General features: G+C 34.9%; 1 protein-coding gene across 3 annotated transcripts in view; it reads left to right on the forward strand.

Annotated features, from left to right (window-relative positions):
- Cnot4 (CCR4-NOT transcription complex subunit 4) overlaps positions 1 to 25,597 on the forward strand; it is a 73,216-nt gene that overhangs the window by 31,807 nt on the left and 15,812 nt on the right. For 2 of the 3 annotated variants that reach the window (XM_081759350.1, XM_081759352.1), the window contains exons 8-9: positions 965 to 1,548; positions 13,958 to 14,023. In XM_081759350.1, coding sequence (XP_081615476.1) covers positions 965 to 1,548; positions 13,958 to 14,023 — 650 coding nt within the window. The remainder of the gene's footprint in view (positions 1 to 964; positions 1,549 to 13,957; positions 14,024 to 25,597) is intronic. The other variant, XM_081759351.1, reaches the window with a different exon arrangement.

The raw sequence follows: 25,597 nt of genomic DNA on the forward strand, positions 1-25,597 counted from the left end.
TTATTAGGAGAAAGTTTCTCTGGCTACAATAATTAATATATGTTCTTTCCAGTAATTTGTCGATATAGTTACTCTTTCTTTTTAGTTATTTATTGTGTGGCATGGATGTATGTATCATAAAGACACTTGAGGTACCCATTATTTCTGGCTTTCCAGATCGGAGTTCACGTCGCATTAAAATAACTTCATAAATGCATCACAATGCGGGCTTGGGTATCGAGGTTACAAAAATGTAGTAAGAAAGTTTTCATGTAATTTACGAATTTCATTGCAATATACTTTGAGTATAAATAAAGACTATTCTAAATTTCTTTGCAACATAAGAAACGATATATATACTTGTATATAATATTATTTGAGGTAGAAGTGAAATAAATTGGAGAAATACATGAATACCAGGAACATGGTTGCGATGGTAACAAAAATTGCTTTGTGACAGTATGAAGGCGAGATTAAATACACGTGCGTAATGGTAGGACCAAAATTGTGGGAGAGACAAAAGTTTGTATGTCTCAGAACGATATTTTTTTCATACAACAGGAAAGCAGTAACAATAGCATATATAAATATAACATAATCACTTATGTATTTCTTCCTTATATAGTAATGCTTCCGTCTAAAATCCTTGGATATGTTTATTGATTTTAGTTCCATTACGCAAGAATACATAAGTTTTCATTTGGAAGATGTGTATTTTACTCATTGTTCGTAAAATTTATTAGTACATTTAATATATTCATTATATGTTTACAAAGGCTCCAATAAATATAAAGACAACATAATGAATGTAAATTAATATAAAAATAGGATTTAACCATATAGTTTAATTTTGTATTTAGGTAAAAGTGAAGAACTTTATTTAACCACATATGCATTATCAGTATTTTTGACTTGAATTGTCTCTTTTTAGAAGCTTCAAAGCTTCCTTTTGAAAAAGAATTACAGAACTTCCATTGTTTTGCAGGAAATTAAAAGACAAAGTAAATGGCTGTGAATCTATAAAAGGTTCCGGATATCTGCAACCAACACATTCAAATAACGCACATCATGCGATGCCATATGTCCAACAGCAGCAGCAACAGTCAGTGCAGCAGCCTCATCCAGTTCCACAGCAGCAGCCATCACCACCTATACCCAGGGACAATTCAACACCTTCTCCTCAGCCCCAACCTCCGTTACAACAACAATCAATTAATCAGACTGTTATCAATACAGTTTCCTCCGACAGAAGTAGCGCGGTCGACTCTTCTGAACCCGAACAGAATTCCGTGGCCTCGTCTGCTAGCTCCTCTCCACTCTGTGATGGGCCGAGAGTGGCCAGGAGCCAACAGCAACCAGTAGTGCACAATTCCATTCCTATTCCACCTGTGGATGTGCAGCATGTCAGCGGGCATCCTCAGCAGCAGCAAAGTGCCAGCCTACCACCTAGACTACAAAACAGACCGATATTTAGTCCACTGGAGATGGACAATAACTCTTTCTTTTCAAATAACACGTTTCCATCACGGACGGCGAAAATGTGTGGAGTTTTGGCAGCCTCAGGGACTGGTAAGTATTCCAACATTTTCCTTCTATATTGTAGACTTTTTTTTTTTTTTTTTTTCAATCAAATTTCTGTAACATACACTCACATGGAACTTCTAATTGAGCTGTTGTATTTTAGGTTTGGTCGTTTATAATGCACTACTAATTTGCTTCACTTGGAATCAAGTTTTAAAAATTACTCATTGATTCAATGTAGAAATACAAATTGCAGCGTTTTAACCATTATGGAATTAACAGTTTAAGTGAATGTACTCTTTAAGTAGTACTTCAGAAGTTACTTTTGTGTTAGTGCGCAAAATAATTCCGTTCTGTTAAGAACAAACTCCAGTAAGTACATATACACTATATGTATATGTACTTATAGTAATGAAGTAATGAATATGAAATGCAGTGAGTGTGCAGCCAAATGATTGTAGGAAGATACTTGCAGTATAGATACATCACAACACAAGAAACATAATGTTTCACAAGTGTGGAAACACATAATGAAATAGAAGACCGATGTGAAAACAAAAGCAAATATCCACACACAAGAAATGACAAAGAGAGACAACCACATAGGACACGTTAGCCGCAAGTGATTATCGGGAAATCCGTCAGGCTAAACTCCATGGAAGCTGTTACAAATAGGACAACCGAAATGTGGTGTTGTCATTGTAGGCGAGAATGTCTCCGAAAAGCAGGACGTACAATGGTATACGTCAATATACGTAACAATGATCTGAAAATTGACGTCATTGCAACATCAGCAATAAGATGCACTTACAGTTAGTGTAAAGATGGCGGAATTCAATCCTATTTCATAACTGCAAGGTGTAAAACGTTGGGTGTCCCAATCTTGCAACGTTGCTTGTGGGTCGGGTGAGACATTTCGAATGAAGTGAAGTTTAGCAGTCGATATTTAGACGATCCTCTAGCATTATGGTGAGATGAGGAACTTCCAGAAGGAGGGAATAACTGGTTTAGTTCTTTGTATTTCTCTTTCCTTAATTAAAGAGTTTGTAGTGCTGCGATGATCAGTAGGGAGTCTAGCTGCCATGTGGAGACGGCGTCAAGCCAGAGAAGTTTGACCAGAGACCTTTGCCGTCGTTTCTCCACCACAGGCTCTGAGGCCTAGATGCTGACCAGATCATCTCCACTATGGCATAGATCAGAAAAGTTTGGAGCCCTTCCTCCATACTTCCTACGACCTACATGGGATGGTTAATTCCATTTGGTTACCTGTACCTTTTATACTTTGTGAATATCATTATTGAACGAGATCTGACACCACTGTAGATTACATTCATGATATTTATTGAATGGAAAAGGGGTTTCTGCTTTTAAATCATAATAAAATGGCCAGTCAACTCTCCAAATCTAATATCTGAGTTCAGTGATGTTTGTTGCTTTCAGTTGTAATGCTGGTCACGTAGGTAAGCTGCACAACATAAAGAACGGTTATACTTCGATTATACTCCAGTCACACGAATTGGGCATTCAAATTAACTAATTTACCCCAAAAATTTAACGAACATCAATCCTATAGAGTCTTGTTACTTGTCAGCTGCTGCAAACAGCTTATGTTAACGGATCCCAAAATACATTAACACAAGAACAACCATCTTGTATTCTGAGAAGTCTATGAATATTGATTATTAAACTTGGAAGTGTTTTCTTGAAATGTGAGGCATCTTGCTACGTTGCCCAATTGCCAGGCATAGTTTAAAAAAATCAAGAAAGTAGTTGTGTACGGATAAAAATAAAAGTTTTTATTGCAAATTAACAATCGTTCATTTCGGTTTAGGAATAACGAGAACTCAATCCGTATGCAACGAAGTTTGATTTAAAGAATATATATACAAGAACAGGAAGTTTCTTACAAATTGGTGCTCAAATTCAAGGGTAGTCAGACCCTTGGGGGTAATAAATGTCATCGGACTTCAGGAAAAACTCATTAACTATCACATGACAGATTTTGAGATAAACTGTTTCTAATGTTGTAGTGTTATTTAAAATTCTGATATTACAGCATGTAACAATTATACTCTAGTATTACAGAATTTTAGAATTGAAGTTTAAATAAGACCAAAACATTAATAACCATTTTTTTTTCAAAATCTATAAAATAATTGTTAATGATATTTCCCTTAAGACCTACAATATGTTGATCATGACATGGATGAAAAGATATTCATAAAAATATCAATGCACTGGGCAGAATTCGCACCCACGGCACTTTTGAGAGACCAATACCTTAATAAGCTGGTCTACCGAAGACTGACGTTTCTGGTGGAAGCACGTCATGGAGCGTCGCTTTGCTAGCCACCTGTTACGGACTGTTGTACTATGGGCGCGAATGTTTGCATTTATCTGTGACTTCTAAAACAGGAGTGAGAGATAGAATTCGCGTGGGCAGAATTAAGTTATATGCATCTGACATATGATGCAGCTTTGGGAATTGCGAGGGAGGCGGGAAAAACTGTCGAGAACGTTATCCATATTGACGGTACCCCCATCACTTTACATTTACGAGAATTGACAGCTGTCTACGGCAATCGGGTTCCTTACTGCTCCACCGGTGCGACGCAGGACGGCCTGAACATTTGGAACACCAGAATTTGAGACAAATGTGTTAGATCACTTTGAACATAATCCCTCCATAAGCACGTGAGCAATTGGTCATGAGTTGAATGTTCACCATCAGCAAGTATGGAACGTTCTATGCCACGAACAAAGATATTCATTCATATCGTCTCCGCAGAGTGCAATATTCGTGTCCTACAGACTACCACAGCGTACTACAGCTTTGCACGGTGGTACTTACTGCAGTGTGTTAAGGACCAGCAGTTCGCGCGGCGTGTATTGTTTATTGAAGAGTTTGTTTTATTCGGCATGGCTGTTATAATCAACAAGAGAGACGAGCAGAGCACAATCCGCGTGCTTTCTTGTAGGGCTCATCAAGAACGCTTTGCAATTAGAATATAGTCCGGGATTGTAGATGATATCCTGATAGAACCTTACGTCATCCGAATGACTTAACACGGGTACCTACAATGTGTTTCTTTCAAATCTCCTTCCCAAACTTCTCGAAAAATGTTCCCCTAGCAGTCTGGCGATAAATGTGGTTCCAGTATGACGGTTTTCCATTCCATTGACTACACCGTATTCAAAATCTACTAACTACAATTTTTGAGAATCGATGGTTCGGGTATGGTGATCCTGTAGCATGGTCTCCTAGATAATCGGAAATTACACCGAGCCCACATGAAGAAAGTGAGTTACAAACACCAGTGAAGAACGAAGTGGATCATCTGAGACGTATTATTCAGGCATTAGCAAGAATTCAGGATACACATGACGTTTTTCTCCGTGTGCGACAGGAAGTACTTCAACGCCGTCACTTACACGTTGAGATTACTGTTCATATTTTTAGTAGCTCTTGGGAAGATACGTCAGTAAATTAAGTGCGAGTATCATTTCCTGTATTGCGTAGCCTCTTCCTTTGTTAATGCTTTGTGTCTTTCACCTATGCGTACCTTGATAGAGGGTGTCCAATATGCAATGCAACCCGGAGTTTGGGATAGTAGAACTTTTGAACCTGAAGTGATACACGAATAATGGTTATACCAAAATGAAGCCTTGTTCATGCATATATTTTTAAACTAGAAAGCAACAATTGAAGTACACTAGGAACAACACAGTGTTGCCAGATGCAACCGAAGGTGTAAATCAATTTTTTTGTAGAACATGTAAATTGACTCATAACTCATACGTATAGATGTTCTGTCGTTAATTTTCAGTTTGTTTAGTTGGAGTGGCTTGGAAACTATGGAGCAGAAAATAGAATTTTTTATTTCCACCGATAACTAATCGAATGAGGCCTCTGTAAGGGGGAACTAAGGAAATCGTAGTTTTCATAAATTAACACTGAATTGGCAACTTTGCTGATGTTTCAGTGCATCAAAAGGTGTGTTAAGGATGTATCTACATTATGCAATTCCTGAAAACAATGAAAAACAAACTTTGAAATTATCATGATAAAACGTTTACTTACGCACCCGGCAACACTGCTACTATCAGAAATGAGTTAAGCTCTACAGGGGATGCTGGGAGTGTCCCGTGTTTTGATTCAAACACTGGTTCACACGTTTCACCAGGTTGGCAGCAACTTTACGAAGATTAGAAGTGTTAATGTTCTCAATAGCACTGCGAATGTTCGTTTCCATGTCATCAATAGTTCGAGAATTGTTCTTGTATACTTCTTGCTTTAAATAGACCCATAGAAATGAATAGTAGTGTTGCCGGGTGCATGTAAGTAAAAATTTGATCACGATAATTTCAAAGTTTGTTTTTCATTGTTTTCAGGAATTGCATAATGCAGATACATCCTTAACACTTTTTGATGCACTGAAACATCAGCAAAGTTGCCAATTCAGAGTGTTAATTTATGAAAATTACGATTTCCCTAGTTCCCCCCTTACAGAGGCCTCATTCGATTAGTTATCGGTGGAAATGAAAAATTCTTTTTTCTGATCCATAGTTTCCAAGCCATTCCAACTAAACAAACTGAAAATTAACGACAGAACATCTATACGTATGAGTTATGAATCAATTTACATGTTCTGCAAAAAAATTGATTTACACCTTCGGTTACATCTGGCAACACGGTGTTGTTCCTAGTGTACTTCAATCGTTGCTTCCTAGTTTAAAAATATATGCATGAATAAGGCTTCATTTTGGTATAACCATTATTTGTGTATCACTTCATGTTCAAAAGTTCTACTATCCCAAACTCCGGATTGCATTGTATATTGGACACCCTGTATTATGCAACAAAGCATTACATGTCGCCATCTTTACACTAGTTGTATATGCGTCTTATGGCTGATGTTCCAGTGACATCAGTTGCGAGGTAATTGTTACGTTTGTTAACATGTACAACCATACATCCTGCTTTTCGGAGACATTCCCGTCTACAATAATGGTCACATTTCGATTTTCTTATTTGTAACAGCTCCCATTGATTCGAGCCTGACGGATTTTTCGATGACCACAGTGCATGAATAAGGCTTCATTTTGGTATAACCATTATTTGTGTATCACTTCATGTTCAAAAGTTCTACTATCCCAAACTCCGGATTGCATTGTATATTGGACACCCTGTATTATGCAACAAAGCATTACATGTCGCCATCTTTACACTAGTTGTATATGCATCTTATGGCTGATGTTCCAGTGATATCAGTTGCGAGGTAATTGTTACGTTTGTTAATATGTACAACCATACATCCTGCTTTCCGGAGACATTCCCGTCTACAATAATGGTCACATTTCGATTTTCTTATTTGTAACAGCTCCCATTGATTCGAGCCTGACGGATTTTTCGATGACCACAGTGCGGCTAACGTGTTGTCTCCCTGTACCATCTCATGTGTGTAGACACTAGCTTCTCTTTCCACATCGGTATCTTATATTTCATTACGTGATTCCACACATGTGAAACATTATGCCCCTTGTGTTGTGCTGTATCTACACTGCAAGTATCTTCCTACAATCATTCGGCTGCACACTCACTGCATTTCATATTCACAACTTCGCTGTTGACCTGGTGGTTATGTAGCCACACAATCTGGTATATGTGTCCACTATTTTGTATCTGTTAGATATCGACTTGTTACAAAGGAATTATTGTTACCAGGTGGAAAACCTCTCCTTCCATACCCATTTCGACCCATCTCTACTTGACAGTTTGTCCGGGAATCTCTACATTCCTTTGGAGAATCTCTCTCGCATGCATTGCAAGATTTTAAAACATGAATGTTTTTTTAATAGAGCAAATATGACTTCGAAAGTGATTTTGCAAACTTAACCATATATTTCAAAAACTATAAGTTCATTGTCCTACGCTTTCGGCAGCTTATATCTTCGAAACAACGTTGTAGAGCACATGTTTACTGAGACGATTTGCTTATTTTCATAGGAGGACTTACCTCATGAGGATTATTGGTTAATTTTTTTGATATTTTGTGTATATATAGACTGATTTAAAAATATGAACATTCTTCATGTGCGTGTGCGTACAATTGCATATCACTTCTTCCGTGTGGAGAGTATAGTTTTTTAAAAAATAAAGACTTAAGATTTAAAAAGCAAATAGTTATGGTCAAAATCAATTATACAGGTCAATATGATTGCATTGGACGAGATTGTAAAATATGTAGCGATTGCATATATAACGTTTGACTAGAGGGTACAACCAAAGTATACGCACTTTTCTGTAGGCAGAGATGCCATGAAGTTCATTGGCTGAACACTATTTTCAAGAGTTGAAACGTGTGAAAGATTGCGTTAGCGTACTGATTAATGTACTATCATTGTAAGCTGGAGATTTAGATTTCTGTTCCAGCCTTACATTTTGACTGAATTTCACTGCTTAACGTTTGGTTTCGTAAAATTCATGCCCAAAAAATTCATCTTTAAAGTTGGGTTGGGTTCGTTAAAATATAGAGTTTCCTGAGTAAATTCTACTTAACTGCATCAGCTGTTGTGCGTATTCTATTGACTTGATTCTTGGTGAAAGCATAGTGTAAGCTTGGTGAAGATACATTAAGTCAAAATTAAATAATAGAAATACAGGAATTTATTACATTTGCAAGTTCAAAATTTCCAATACAACTCAGGAGACTGATTTTATAAATCTGTATGGCATGATTACGAAACCACAAAATTTAATTCAATTTGGCACATACGAGATAATTCTGTTTTTGTTGATTTCATAAACCCAGGAATCCATAATCTTTTAAATAATTCAATCAGTTGTTTGTCTTCTAAACGGAAGACATTTTCAATTATATATTCTACTTAAGCACTACAAATAGTGACGCGAAATATTAGGTAGATTAGATATACAAACTTTTGTATTTAGTTGAAATACAGCGCAGAGAACATATAGTTAAACGTAAATTTACCTTTTAACTGTTCATGTATAATTTCGAATGTTGAGTGGATGCCCTTCCTCAGGATATGTGGATGATGTTTTTATGTATAAGTAAATTAATGGACTATTTATCTTCATACTTTTAAACCATTAGATTCAAAACTCGGAAATCTTGTACTGTGGAAATATCGGCGGTGGGACATTGTTTGACATACTTTGCGATAGCATCAGGTTAACAGTGCTGCCACCCCAACACAAGTTATGTTTCTTCAATGATACTACATCAGGTTATTACAATTTTCAGAGGTACATGTCAAACAGAAACTTTTTATATCACATTTGGTACTCAGTATTGGAAACTAAAGACGTTACAGTATCATAAAAATCCAAATGTCGCTGGCCTCTGCAGCAGTAATAACGCAACTGAGATTGGCTGGTTAATGCACATCTAAAGTACTGTGGTATTTCGAAAGAATAGAAATAAAATTACAAGAGATTGAAAATTTAATTTTATTCAAAAGCATTTATTTCGAAAAATTGTTCAGATAATCACCTCATCCAATTAGAGATAATTTTCAATAGATATAAAGACCATAGTGCCGTTTATAGCAATTTGGTCTCAAACCGTTCTAGAGATATGGTAAACACTGGTGAAATTTGCAACACTGTTCAAAATTATGTAATTCTGAGAACTTGTAATTACACTTGCCGAAAACTATTGTTGTGATGTTATAAAAGCAAAAGAAAGCAACAATAGTTTGTAAAAGTTACCATAAATATTCCATTTTTAAGCAATATAGCAATTTTTGCCATATTTCCGGAGCGATTTGAAATACCAAATTGCTGTAACGGCTTGATTTTTGTCTGTTTCAAAACCATCTACGTAATTAGATATGGAACTTATCTATGCAGTTTTTCGAAATAAAGTCCTTTGAAGAAAGTCAAATTTTCAATTCCTTGTAATTTTTTTTCTATTTCCTTGACACGAAGGTACTTCAGATATGCATTCATCCATTGCATATTCATCCCGTCTGTCTCACTTGCGTTATTACTGTTGTAGAAGCCTCCCAAGATTTCGTTGTTGTTTTCAATGTTAGTGATACTGTAGCATTCTTAGTTTGCAACATTACATAAAAAGTGCGATATTGTAAATTTGAGATATGTAATAACCAGACAAAATGCTATTTGAAAAAAAGAAACGTAGTTGGGTTGGCAACACTGTTATCTTGGTTTTATTGTAAACTGTGAAACAATGTCTTCCTGCTAATATGTGCATTGTACAAAATTTCAATGTTTTGAGTCTATTAGTTTAAAAGTTACAAGGGCGTATATCAAGATAAATGATCCAGCCTGCATATATAGTAACTATTGTATTTTGAAGAATAATCAGTTTTTTCCACTTCTTGAATTGATATACACGTTTTTTAGAATGAAGAATTAATTTACTTTCATGTATTATCATCTTGTACTTACTGTTAATGTTCAGTTTCTCCTTGTAGATAAAGGTAGTTTCCATAGTCTTTTTAGTATTAATCTTTTGTTTTTAATGTGTCTTCCCCGCGATGAAATTTTACATGTGTACGAGGAAAGGAAATGAATTCCACTCCACTTAATTATAAGGTGGTAAAACATACGTATACGGATACACCTACGTGGTTAAAAAGAATCACGTAAATTTATTCCTTATACAGCGTTGCCAAATTTGTAGGAAGTTTGTGCTGAAAAGAAATATTTATTTAAATAAATGTTAAAACCTACCTATAAGTGCCTGTGGTAATTGTTTTTCCCTCAAATAACTTCTTTAGAATCTCCCTGTTCTCGTGAATACGTGACGGTAGTTCATTGAATGAGATATCACATGTATTTGATTACATTTTTTCACGAATGTTGATTCGGTAACAAAACTTACATGCTTAGCTCAAAAACCGGTAAGCGAACTGTCATTATCTGCCAGCAGATTTCACACTCAGATGTTTCTATTAAACACACTGTTAGAATTTTATCCAATTGAGAAGACAGTCGTTGCGAGATACTCTCCAATTTTATGTTCCATTTTGAGCAGGTGCGTGTTTACACAGAGGTAGCCATGAAATTAAGTTGGTCTATGAAAGCTAGATCTAAATTTATATATTGTAAACATTAAACTTTCTCAATAAATATCTTAATTACAAAATGTCAATCCTACCCTAGATCTCTTTTGTTCTATTTCTGTAGGTACTAGTCCAAAAGAAGGTGACCATAGTCAATTAATAGAAGAAAATTATAGAGTTGGATTTATGTATTGTAATTTTCTATAAATTTGTCAATAATAAAATCAGTCTTCTTCCAAATTTAATGATCATCTTCGGTTTTCTTATTAAGTGATTCGAAGACATTCCTTTCTATGAGAGACGTTTTTATGTAATGTAGTAACATGTTTGAATTTGATTAACATTTTTATCGAAAAGTGCTGCCCATAGCTTCCTTCTACTAATTGACTTATGGTTGCCCCTTCTTAGACCTGCACCGACTGAAATAGAACAAAACAAATTGAAGAGAGGGTTGGGATTTTATTTTTTCAAATATAAAATAGTTGCTATATATAAATGTAAATTCATATTTATTTTCTTCGAACTTCGTGATTACCTACATGTAATCTGCGTCCACAAAACTAAGGAGATTGAAATTGAACTGACAACAACAAGTGGGTTGAAATTACGTAATGTACAGTATATCCGATGTTGTTATCTAGTTTGTACAATAGTATTACTACACTTTTAACTATTTTTGAGAGTTCTTTCTCCACGTGAAATTCTGCCGATAGTAGGTTTGTTTTATTAGTGAACAGTTGTTTTTGTGAGAAGTTTCGTTAATGAACCAACATTTGTGAAGAAAATGTGATCGAGTGCATATAACGCCTTTTTTGATCAACTATCACTACGCGTTTAAGCGAATCGGAAGGTTCTGAAAATTATTAGAGCGGGATGAAGCAATTGCTATTTACTTACACGTTGACGTCAAAAATGATTTTGTATTTAAAAATGTCAATTGTTGTCTAGTTCTATTGGTAATAGTTTGTTACTAAGAAATCCCATTCCTTGTTTAAATTCACTGTGTTTGACGTAGTATATTTTGTTCTGATGAAAAAAAAAGACTCAATGGATACTTTTTTTGTGTAACATTTGAAGCTCCTAACATTATGCATTATGCTTAGTTGCATAATGCTGATCCCGGTAAAGTCTCTGATATGTTCCTTACCCTTATTCAAACTGTAGATTTCTCACTTGTCTTTCCCGCATTTAACCTCGTGGTCTCTTACAGGAAAATTATGGTCCACAAAATAATTCTTTTATTAAAGGCTCCAGTAAACAAGAAAAAAACTTCGTTCAAAATAAGCGTAGTGTTAAGGACTGTTACACAGAAAGTCCGCTAGTTAGAAGAAGCTGTTTTCTCTCTCTCTCTCTCTCTCATCATCAGAGAAAAAAGTCTGCGTTAATCAGAGAGAGGTTAGACAAAAAGTGGATTTCTCAGTAACTAAGTTTATTAACAATAGTGCAGATACTTCGTAATTTACAGGTGTGGTGTATATATATATATATATATATATAAGTTGATAATGTGCAAGAACAAAATCGTTTTATGGAGGCATTTACAGTTACAAAATAATGTGCAAAATCGCATCTTCTATCTGCTCGAATTTTTCATTTTCCTTGCTTTCTTCAAGAATAGCATATACTTAATAAATAATCGTTACTTGAATAATTTATTTTAAAAATAATGTGTAGGGTAAATTTTTTGAGTGCAATGAGAGTTTAAGGTTTTTAACCATGCCTATCAATTACATTTACATGCCGCTTATTTTTGTTTGGATCGATCTATAACCTGAAGTTAAAAAAATAAATAAAAATCCTATATTAATAACGTCGATGATTTATCAGACACGTTATCTGCCGTAATATTTTGAATTTTTAATTAAAGATAATTATATTCACTTACATATATATTTCTTTTCTTCAGCACAAATTTTTCTTAGAAAGAGGTTTTGTAAACACTGGAAGAGAATTCAAATTTGGTAACCCTGTATTACAAATATCGACTGATTCCAGATATCTAGCTGATTCAGTGTCTTGGTAGAATGCTGGGTGTGTGTTTTGTCAACTAATAACTAAGTGGAATTCATTTACTTTCCTTATGCATATCCAAAATTTCATCGTCGTGAGGATATATTTCAACAAGGACTAATAGTTGTAGTATTTGTACAGAAAAACTATAAAAATATCCTGGTCGTATGTTGAACGATACCAATGAATGTACATGTCAGTACATAAAGGATAAGTATGATTTTTCATTCTAACATATATTTCATTTCAATAAGTATGGACATTTAATTATTCTTTATATATATATATAAAAGTCATGAGAACTTCATGTATACACTCAGAGGAAGGACGTCGTCCTTTCAGCATTCGAAATTATAGGTGAGCGATATCTTCATTGGGGACTTGTAAAAAGGGTAGTGAATTGTGCCCTTTTGTATTTGTTTTAACGTAAGGTTAAGAACGCAGAAGTTTGATGAAATATTGTTAGTCTCTTATTTACTATATTCTTCTTTTTCTTTTTTTCTTTAATAAATCAAAAAAATTAATTCTTCAATATAAGTGATGTAAATATACACAGTATGTAGCTTTGAACTTGTAGTTATTGTTTTATTCTTATAAATTACTTTTATCTTTTATTTACTAAACGCTTCTTTTTTATTTTTATTTACTTAACACTGCTTTCGATTTCTTTTGTTCTTTGGAAAGTAGTAGATTAATGTTTATTTAGTTGCAGTTTCTCAGAACCGTAAAGAAGAGTAGAGCGGTTTTGGTTGTGGTCGAGGATTAGATGAAATTGTGCATGCATATTCGCTATATTTTGAGTTGTGAATTACAAGGCAGCGATTGGGAGTTAATTGTTTCAATAATTACCACATATTTAAACGAACTTAGTGAATGGATTTGATTGCCGGAAGTGTACTCTGTATAGTGTAACCTCCATGTAACATGCTCGTCGATGCAACTAATTTTCCGCTGTTTTGCACTGAACTGAATTGAGATTTCTTTTTAATTTTAATTTTTATATGTAAATAAGGACAGTTGCTTGAAAAGTATCTCAAGAACATGGCTTGTAAATAAGTGTTTAATAAGCACTCGACTGGTACAAGGGAAAAGGCACTTAACTGTAATAACTATCATATTGATTTATCTATTGTGCAATAAATGCAAAATTTTATTTGTACTTTTGAATTACTTGTGGTACAATAAACTAGTATTCTAACTAAAGGCATAATATTTAAATGAGTGAACATTTAAGAATATTATTTTCATAGTACTTTGTTAGTGTTTTTAAGTAGATTACATTTTCTTTTTGCTGAATTTGTAAATTTAAATCATCAAACATTTAAAAAAAATCATTTAAACACACCTTAGAAAATGTGAAATTAGATTTACACAATAATATTCATACTTCTAGACAAGACATCTGGTCCAATTGTTAGTGAAGCAATTTATGGCTATCGTCCTTTTGGATTTGTATCTGGTAAGTTATTCTTAAACACTGTGCACTTAAAATCATTGCAAATTTCAAATATATCCAAGAAATTGCAATAAAAATAAGCCTTGAAGTTTTCGTAGTTATTAAATAAAAATATAAATTAGATACTTTTGTTACATGGAGATTACATGTAACAGTTTTTACTATCGAGATAGCGATCTAAATTTTAAAAGTACATTAGAAACTTTGAAACTTTTCGGAAATGTGCGTGAATCGTACAATACTTGTAATTCATAATGTACTCTTATTGCTTACTACTTAGAATGTATCGTAATTTATTGTAATGTTTGGCATTCAGCACCTGAAGTTCGAAATTGTTTATATGATGACTTTGTATGCAAAAAACAGATTTAGAGAAAGTATCGCTAAAGAAAAGAAAGAAAAAATAATCATTCCCTTAAGACTTCTAGATAAGACTTCGAAAGTTAATTTATAAACAAAAGTTCAAGGATTATTAAGAAGTTGTGACTCTTAACTGTTCGCATCGTTAGAAGATAATACTGTATCATAACTTATTTACTGTTGTGCAAATTTTACGTTATGGAATTACTTGAAGCTTTGTTGTACGAAGATCTAAACCTTCCTTTCAAAATATTTTAGGTTTTGAGACATTTGACGGTGTCATTGAAGGAGAATGTTGATTTTGAGTTTAACGTCCCGTTGAGCAGCAAGGCTATATGAAACAGGACCTACTGATTAACGTGAAATCCGAACCACATGAGCTCCCGCCGGGAATTGAACCCGGGTCTCCCACGCCAAAGGCGCGTACGCTAACCACTTAGCCACGAATGAGCTGTCATTAAAGTAGAATAAAAAAAATTATTGGCGCAGAAGGTCGATCCTGAACTGTTTCTTATGACAATCGAATTATTATTCAACTTGCTGCCATTCTTGGCTCTGTAAGTTTAATTTTGATTACCTTCTACAATTTTTTTTTTTACAGACACAGGTATGATTAAATATATATCGTGAGACGAGCACCTTAAAGTGCAATTAGAGAGTTAAAATCAAAACACTGTTATGTTCAGTTTTCGTCTATTGGTAGTTTAAACTAATTCCTAAAGGTTATATTGTATGTAATATAGTTTCTTTGTTTAATACATTTTATTTTCGCCAAATGACTGAAATCTTGGAGTTAAAACTCTACCAGAATGTGGCGAACCATTTCTTGTATTCTGTTTTGAGTGTGATAATTATAATAGCGTACTTTTTATATAGCCATTGCGTGCAGGTTCGTGATTAAATCTCATTACATTATTTTCCGCATATTCACATTTTTCTACGCCTTTTCTAGAAAATGTCGTTGATAATAATTGTTTTATTTTATATGGAATAATCATAGAGAAATGAATGAAGATGATTATTGAGACTTTGTGATCAATAGTGTCTGTTAATTCTGTTGTTGTGTTAAATTACATCATTAATGCGTTCATCCCATATTCAGTGTAGCGTCAACACTTACGATCTTAAATTAATCTCCATTGATGTCAATATGTTCAAATCCATACCCATCAGTTTGGCCATTCAATGCATTCAACATTGGTTACATGAAAATAAGTTTTCGGATTCATTTATCAAGTCACGAGAATGCTTGAAACATAGTTGCTTCACATTTGAGAACAAAATTTATAAACAGAGCCAGTGTCTGACTATGGGAAGTCTGTCTAGTTTTTTCACTGTAGTTATGAGTTATTTTGAATTCAAAATTCTTAAACTCAGAAAATTCAAATACACCAGATATTTTCGCTATGTTGATCTTTGATTGCTTATATACAAGGAGGAAAAAACTTGTCAAATCTTTTCGATTTCAGTAGCATTACATGACAATTTAAAATACGCCATAGAAAAACAACCCAATAATAGCATTAACTTTATGGATCTTCGGGATTTTCAGGGAGGAAAAAACTTATCAAATCTTTTCGATTTCAGTAGGATTACATGACAATTTAAAATACACCATAGAAAAACAACGCAATAATAGCATTAACTTTATGAATCTCCGGGATTTTCAGGGAAACAACCATTTGCAATTTCTATTTTTTTCATGGAGTCAGCACACTTCTTTTTAACCAAAGTTAATGCTTAGAAAGATTTCCTTTTACACCCTTTCCGTATTATATTGCAAGAGAGTGACCTCAACAATTTCATTTAGGAAGAAAGGATGGTTTTGAGACACACACTACAGAAATGAAAAGAAGCAACCTGGAAATTTCTCAATATATTGACTCCGAATTCAAAACTGCACTACGCTTTGGTCTAGGCATTTTACAAAAACTTCAAAAAATCAACTAATTTTGGATCAAATTTTTTTCGTAAAATCGGACATAAGATTTGAAAAATTAATGTCATGATACAAGAATTACTACAGAGATCCCCTCTCTGTATCAGAAATATATAAAGGTATTTGTTCTTATAAGATGATAACAGTTAATTTCAATATTGATCTTTTTTCTGTACTTTTAGCCGATATTTCCAGTACTTCCCACGTGTATTCTTCGGGGCTAAGACTTAAGATTATCTTCTATGCTGATCTTCACATATTTATGTTGTAACAAATATCACTACCACTTTTCACGCCACTGTTTGAAACAACATACATATGTGAAACATAGCATACAGAATAATCTTATATCGGCATGATGAAAAGGTGTAACTCACCTAGAAGTAAGGTACTCTTAAAGGGGAAAATCCCCCATCTCACGCCACTTCAAACCTATCGAAACATCTATAGGAAACTAAATATTAAATTGTAAATAACAGTACATTCTTCAAGTGAAATTAAAACAATCTCTGAGCAAAACAAAACGTTTTACTAAAATAATTCATATGTGAGTTCCACCAACTCTCTATACCTCTTGGCTTCATCGAACACAGTACTTGATGTACTGTTTGATGAAGCTAAGAGGTGTAAATAGTTGGCGAAACCGTTACACAGGAATTATTTTAGTAAAACGTTGTTTTGCGTAGATATTGTTTATATTCTACTTCAAATTACTAAAGCAAAGCTATCACGGACCGGATAGGTAGAATACACCCGTGTTCTTCCATTATCCATAAGAACATGTGTGAATCGTTCTTCATTAGGACAGAAAACTATAACTTGAAACTGGATGAAGAAAATTAAAATCATAATCTTTAACCCTAGAAGATAATGATTCAATGAATAAAAACTTCCGTTTGTTTATACTTCTATCCATCAGATGTCACAAAACTGAATTTTCGGGATATCCATACCTTCTTCATAGTTCTAAAGAATTGTACATTTTACCACATAAGAATCATATATTCTGCTGCATAGAGGATCTCATAAAACGCACCCTGCATTTCAGTTGCGTGTTATTCTAAAAATGGAAACTGAAATATAGGTAATGTTAACCTAAAAGTTGTTCATTTCTTTCTGTTATATTACAATAAACAAGAAGTGCCCTAATAGAGGGACAAGCACACCAATTTTGATTACGTGCCAAATAGTACTGAATCTTCAACAAGTTGAGTCTCGACAACTTTATCATTTTTTAGAGGCGCGTTTAGGAAATTTCTGAAACGAAGATTCTTAAGGAAATTAAATTATGAATAAGAAGGAACCTACCTACGTATTTCCACTTACCTACCTACGTACTTTCTTCCACATTACCACTAACTCTTACGCATTATGAGCAGAGCATTAAATGACTTAAAATTTGCCAGCGAGCAACAGAGCAGTATGGACAAAAGTTCTCCTCTCTGGAAATAAAGTCAAGTCGTAAGTAAATGGGACATTCAATTTAAAATAGTTCATCACCCAATGAAAGGCTGCAATCAAGTAGTTGAATAATAGCATATTGTTATTGATGGTAGTCAGGGAATAGGAATGCCTGTAACTGCGTTATTTGCAAAAGTATTTCAGTGTTCAAAACCGTGACGAAACCGTTCTCATATTTTGTTCTTTTGGATGTTTTAACGTGTGAGAATTTTTATTTACTGTTGACTGTGCAGCATATTCATTATTATGAAAGTACTTTCTTCCACATTACCGTTAACTCTTACGCATTATGAGCTCCGTTCTAACTATATGGTTAGCGTATGCGTCTTTGGTGCGTAAGATTCCGAGCTCGATTCCTGGTGGAAGCTCATGGGGTTCAAATTCCACGTTAAACTGTATGTCCACATCTCATATAGCTTTGCTGCTGAAAGGGATGCTAAACTCTTATCAACCAACCAATGTTACTCATTATGTCATTCTTAACTACAGTGCAAGGTATAATTCGACAATCAGAGTGGGCCCAAAGAAACTAAACAAAAGTGTATGCTTTAACTTTCTTGATTCAATTGTCAATTATAATGAAAGGAACTTCATGAGAACTTCAACTTCACTTGAATTTACGCAAAATATGTATTTCAGGAAGTACACAATGGATGTTGTGGTACATAAAAACATTTTGGTTTAGAGCTACGGTTAGAAATCGATTAGAAATTCTTAAATACTGTTAAAGGCTAGTTCTAAAGAATGAACCCGAAGTATGTATAGCAAATCATTTAGTATGTAAAACATCTTTGAGAACTTTGATATTATGAAGGACGTGATTTACTACAATACTTGAAACCGTTAGTTTGGATTTGTTCGTAAAAAATATAACAAATTGATGCACAAATAACGAAGTGAATATTTATGCGCACATTAACACATCTATAGAATGTTATCCGGTGTGAAATTAGTTTTTTTTTTTCTCATTCTTGATTCTTATATGAATTGAATTAATTAGTGTCATGTAATTAGTACTTCATAAGCATGTAATTGAACAGCCAATGGTCCCTATCCGAGAATTTTTATCCTGAACGTTTTTGTGTTTTGTGTCCGTATACAACACCGAGGATATGAAGGATGTGATATAGACGGTTGTCTCTGATACAGAAACAGCAGTTTAAACCTCTGTAACTCATCTCCTAATTAACTAAAGAGATGACTTAGGTGTCAATCTCTTCAGGAAGGATAACATTTTCCAATGATATGCATTTCATCCATATGGGGGCACCACGGGGGAAGCAGTGGGGGAAAGTTAGGTATTTTTAGTTTCCCCTCCTCTACTCTGCATTTGAGGAGGTCACTTCCCTTCCAAAGGAGCTACAAGCATAAAATTTGATATCGAGATAAACGAATATACTAACTACTGATACCCTGTATATGGCTGGCTCTTGGACTTGCGGGGAATTGAATGAGCGGGGTATGGAATTTACCCTTTTTTCAGTATATTTTTTCTAAACAAAGGAAACCCTCATATTTGACCTTGTTGAACCTCTAGCAACTCTGTTTTGTGTCGTTCACAGGAATAGAATCTGACATGTAGGCCAGACATTGGGTGAAATTATATATATATATATATATATATATATATATATACATACCAAGTGTGTGTGTGTGTGTGTGTGTGTGTGTGCGCGCTCCCAATAGCAAGGCAGATATAAATTCGGAACTTCGTACCTACTATAGTCACCCTGTATATTCTTTGATAGGGACTGTTGTCTGGTCTCATTTTCGCAGCCCTAGCGTCGCCCCTATTTGTCCCAGACATATGAACGATACCTCGTTGGATAGCTTATGGAACAACGATTTCAACGAGGTAACTTCTGTACCCCCTCCCCCCGATCCCATAATATGTTATGGGTTCGATTCATAACAGTGTTGCCAGCGTCCCAAAGAAAGTTAAAAAATTTTATTTTTTATTTGTTGATCATCTTCGTCGTCGTCTTCTATGGGTTTGCCACGGGGAAAGCACAAAAGTTACCTCGTTAAAATTTATGTTCCATAAGCTTTCGAACGAGGAATAGTGCATGTCCCTGTGACAATTAGCAGAGTTACTAGGACCGCCAACGTGAAGGTCTACGATTTTTTAAATCTTTGGCCGTCCTCTAAAGGTTTAGGTGGGCACCGAACAACGATTGAAACGTGAATAGTGTGCAGCTGGTGGATGAATTGACCATCATGCAAAATCAACCCTTACAGTATAGGCAGTGTCTTACATTATCTTGCCTCCAATTTAGATGGATTGGCAGGACAATGTCATCCGTCCCGGCCTGAAGGTTTTCGTGAGTTGGCTTCATTATCAAGTTTACAAACATGATCCACTTGACAAACAATTACATTCAAATTTCAGTGTGAGTCAAATTATAACATGTTCAAGAATTCGCTTTTTCGTAAAATTCTGTTTAGTACACTTTTAATCAGAAGTTATGGGTGATACATTAGGGTGTATACTAATACTGGAAATAGTTGAATTATACTGGAATTTTGATCCACATACTGGAAAAATCATGAAACTGATAATTTGTCAACAATACTTTTTTTGTAATTGTTTTAATCGTCTTAGAAACAATTTTGTATCCATTGAGATTGTAAATTTTTCGAAAGGAAGAGTTGTATACATTTTGTAATTAGACATTTAAAGATATGGGTGGAGTGGAGAGCTGTGAGGGGATTTGAGAGATTTTAGAAAATGTTAAAAATTCATTGTATTTAAAAAAAATCAAGGTTAACTAAATTTATTAAAAATAAAATATTCTTTTGATGGTAAAACAGTTACAAACCTGAAATTATCAAAAGTGTGATTATTCCTAAAGAACTTTAAAAAAATCATTGTATTAGGTATTGGAATTTTGCTGATAGTTATACTGAAGATACTGGAAATATGCTGGAATTTTGAAAATGAAACTCAGTAGACGCCCTGTACATTTGTACATTGATAAAGTGTAAATGATCATGTGTTGTCTGTAATAGTATTGTTCGGAGCAAGTCACACTAACTTCTTAAGTGCTGTTTTGTCAATAATTGGGGAATGAATTAGCCAATTCGAGTAAGATTTTCCACAAAGAGTAGAATATTTTGATCCACTTAAGTGAAAGAAAACTAGAAATTATTACTCTGATCTAATTTGCGTGGCCAAGGCTTCAGAAACGAGCCAGAGCTTGGCAGAAACAATACACACATTTTTAATTTCAAGTAACAAAATTCGTGATTTATTATTAATTTATAACAGAATTCATTAGACTGCTTCATGACAAGAAAGAAAGAAAGAAAGGAAAAAAGAAAGCTTTATAAATGTGACTGGATCTTCTGAAATTATGGTCACAATAAGGATGGTAATTGCGTTCTTACCAACGGGAATTTATCCTACATCTCCCGCAACAAATTTAAGAAGGCTGTGCATTCAGCGGCAAGAATTCTTAACCAAAAAAACTGTTTTTTGTAGACATTACATCCGACACATCCATCAGTAGGAGTCACACTCGCTATCAGATGGAAATACAAGTGAGTTTGTACTTTCGTTCGTAGTGTCAAAACATCCGTTCTCATTTGTTAGGTCACGTTCAAATAAATGAATACATTCTGTGTAACATCATCACATGACCAAAACCGGATTTAACGTTCCTTCTAGAGAGGATGGCCATTACTGGTATACCCGTGAATGTGCCTAGTAATGGCGACTTCATGCCAACAACTTGTAACTCGCCGGAAGTTTTGGAGAAGAATTTCATCGACGGAGAAAAGCTCAAGTATTTCCAAAGTTCAGGGACTGGAATGGTAAGTCAGATCATTTGCTGTTGAAAGTCTGGAGAGAGAGAGAGAAACAAACAAACAAACAAACAAACAAACAAACAGGAACACTTTGGTCGCTCCTGGAAACGAAGGATCTAATAACGTTGATAATATGGATGTACCGAATCCTTGTTTGCAATCTCTAACTTCAAATTAATCTGTGACGAAAGTCCGGAACCCGAAGGAAGTGGAAACTCGACAAAACCAAGAAAATTGTGTGGTCCGGTAATTCCGCTGATGAAACGTTACTCCAGCCAAGCTGTTTAACTGATAACCATACACTCACAAGGAGAATTACGGAAGTGTCACTTACCATTTTGAATGAAATTTTGCACATTTGTGGAACATCGAAAAATAATCGACACTTTTTTTTTTTTTTCGGCAATGGTGAAGATTTAAGGGTGGAAACCACCCTTATAACGTTAGGGGTGGTCTCTAAGCATAGACCGAAAACAACTATTTAATTTAGGAGAAAACATACTGCCAGGGTGGTTTTAGGACAGCTGATTCAGAAACTGATGTTAAAATTACAGAATTCAAAATGGCGTATCCAATATAATGATTACAATTAAAAAAATATTTTCTGGTTTGAAATTCTCTACAGTTAGCCAAGAACAATTATAGATCGCAGAGATTATATGAGGAGGTTGCAGACCAATTTGAAACTCCTTTCTGTACTCATTTTAATGGGATGCTTGATTAAAGTGGGTTTCTGCACCTTTCACTATAGCGATTACAGAGACACAAACAGTAGAAATTGTGGCACAGTCAATAAATCTATGACTCTCAGCTACACCATACAACCTTTAATTTCTGAAAATGGTATTCTGTTATCACTGTTGTTCATCATTTTGCAGAAGAAGAATGTAACATTTGGCCCTATAGTCCAAAACCACCTCTTTTAATCTGAAAATGTCCTAGTGAAAACATCAAATTCGGGAAAATTAACATTAGGTCTTGTGAGATCATGGTTTCAAGAAGTTTTTCTCCCAGCGTCTAATGCAAAGTCTATTTTGTTATTAGATTCGTAGAGTAGTCACAATTAACCAACTTCTCAACTTATTTTACGAACAAAAGAGTACCTCAAAATAGAAACCATTCGGCATTAACAACTGGTAGGATTCAGCCTCTTGATGTGTTCGTCTTTAGGCCGTGGAAAAACTTCTTGAGACATTCTACTAATATTGTACTCTATAACTATAACATAAATTTACATTTCCGTAATATAATTTAGATCAAAATCAGTTAATCATAATCAGTTTTCTTCTCCCAGATTTGCAAATCTTCTTAGATATGCGTGATACAAAAATAGTTATTTGGAAGAACATTGTGCTGCATTTTGCCATTTGTCATAGTTATTGCTGTAATAAGGTGAGCTTGGTGTAAACAATGTTTATGCATCACACACATCTTTTACAAAATATCATTACTGTGAAGCGTTTTCTCAATAAATTCATAATTACAACAATTGAGGATATGTGAAGTTCTCACATAATGAGGGGCGAGGGGACTCACTCTACATAAGCATCAGGAATAGGGAGAGGTGCAGAGACTCACTTTAATCAAACATTCCGTTAAAATAAAGGTGTTTCAAATCGGTCTGCAACCTTCTCATAGTAACCCCTGCCAACTATAATTGTTCTTGGCTAAGTTCAGAGAATTTCAAACCAGAAGATATTTTGTAATTGTTAATCACTATATTGGATCAGCGATTTTGAATTTTGTAATTTTGACGTCAGATTCTGAACCAGCTGTTCCAAAACCCCCCTGGCAGTATGTTTCTTCTATATTGAATGATTGTTTTCTGTCTATGCTTAGAGACCACCCCTGACGTTCAAAGGGTGGTTTCTGCCCTTAAATCTTCACCATTGCCGAAATATATATATATATACGTGTCGATTATTTTTCGATGTTCTACAAGTATGCAAAGTTTCATTAGAATCGGTGAGTGACACTTCCGTAAGTCTCCTTGTCAGTCCTCCTCGTTCGACTGGCATCCTTAGCCCGTTTAAGCGCAGAGCAAAGCAAGTTAAAGAGCTTGGCTACTTTTTTCCTTATCGTCATTTCATTCAAATAATGGAGAGAATATCATGAGAAGAAAGACAAACAGAAAGGAGATAGTTTTAAGTACCAATAATAACATCGGAGTTCTGTGACTTTATTTACAAGGATTGATTCACAAGTCCTGGCCTTTTTTTTTTTTTTCCTCGTGAACTGGGAACGACAAAAAAAAATCTAAGATATACATTTGAAAATGTTGCCACCAGGTGGATGGTGTGAACCTCATCCAGCTTCGGTCGTTGATTGACAGTGGATCTCCTGTGTCCGAGGACAAAAATGGTGACCGAAATGAGGACATGTGGACAGTGGTAGAATTAGTCTACCAAATAGAATTTTCTCCATCGACAGTGGGCCATATAATCAAGAAGGGCCTAAACATGTGGCAAAGTGGTTTGAAGTGCGTGCGACAGCACTTATCTTAAAGTAGAGAAATGGATATGCCACGAGACATGGAATATCGATTTGGAGAGATTTCAGCAACAATAACATGTTTTGGTGAGTCACATTCGTTGAATGATATTCAGCGTTTTTTCCATGGCTGGCAATGAGCTATGAATATTATGGGTGCCTAGTGAATAGTGTATACTTGTACTTAACATACTAGTGCGATAATGCGACGCGACATTCATGTTTCTGCTTTGTACAAGTAGTTCATGCCATAATGAAACATTATTCGGTGTCCTGTGTTTTCGTTCTTGTTTACAGGTGTCTCCAGCATCTGGTGACAACATTCAGATGTAAATACCACACACTTTGTATGTCTTAGATTTTTCTTGCTCCCAGTTCACGAGAAAGAAATTTCCGTGACCCTTGAATCAACCCTCGTATATACTAAATATTTTTCATTTTGTTAGCGAATATTATTGTTCTATGTGCTTGCATAATGTTTAAATAACACTCACAATTTTTGTTGAGCTTTAAAATCTATTTCTTAGAATAAATGAAGTGCAGCAGGATGACTTTTTTTTTTTTTTTAATTATTTGTTAGTATATGAGTAGTTCATTTTGTATAAGCTTTTCTATTGACTTCCCTTCGCCAAAGACAGGTGTTCATTACCGATATATCAGGGTTGGGGAGTAAGTCATCGCAACTGAGTAATATTTCGACAGTCGAATGATGTATTAAAAGTGTGTTATATACAACTGAAAGAGTATCCATAATGGATATTTTGTTGGTAGGAATTATGATAGAAAACCCAAGCAATCCTGTGATATATGCATGTATCAAAAACATGTACAAAGACACTTCTCATTATCATATACCCTCAAAATAATCTCCTGCACTGTCCAAAGACGCTACCATCAATGTTATAAAAATTTGTCTGATTATAATAAACCCTGAAAATTATCTCCCACATTGTCCACAGCACTCTCCATCGATGTGGAGAACGTTGAATACTATCGGCAGCACTGTTCTCCGAACCATGCCCGAAGCGGTTGATATGTTGGCGCACATCTTCAATGTCCTGGCAGGTCGCATATAGTCTACCACACAGTGGTTTCTTCATCTTGGGGATGTCAAAATTACACGGCGGTGACAAGTCCGGTGAACACGCTGGCTGCTCCAACTCTTTCGATCCCCATCGTTGCAGTAAGTCCCATACATAAACTGCCTTGCGTGGCTTTGCATTATCGTGCAGTATGATTGCATTAGTAGTAGATCTGGACGCTTTTCCCTAAACACACGTCATACATATCGCTGCAGAAAGTCTGTAGTACACTGATGTGACTGTGGTGCCATGAGGAACGAAGTGACAAAAAAGTACTCGCCTTGTCATATAGTACAAACACCATCAGTCTTGTGCACAAGGTATTCTGCCGACCAGATGATCCTGGATGTCTCCATTCTGAGGACTGCGATTTCAACTCAGGTTCATACACCGTGGCTTAGAATTCATCCATGGCGATGATCTTGAAAAAAAAAAAAA

The sequence above is a fragment of the Thermobia domestica genome, chromosome 5 (assembly GCF_964235325.1).
Source record: "Thermobia domestica chromosome 5, izTheDome1.hap1.1, whole genome shotgun sequence".
Classification (NCBI taxonomy): Eukaryota; Metazoa; Arthropoda; class Insecta; order Zygentoma; family Lepismatidae; genus Thermobia; species Thermobia domestica.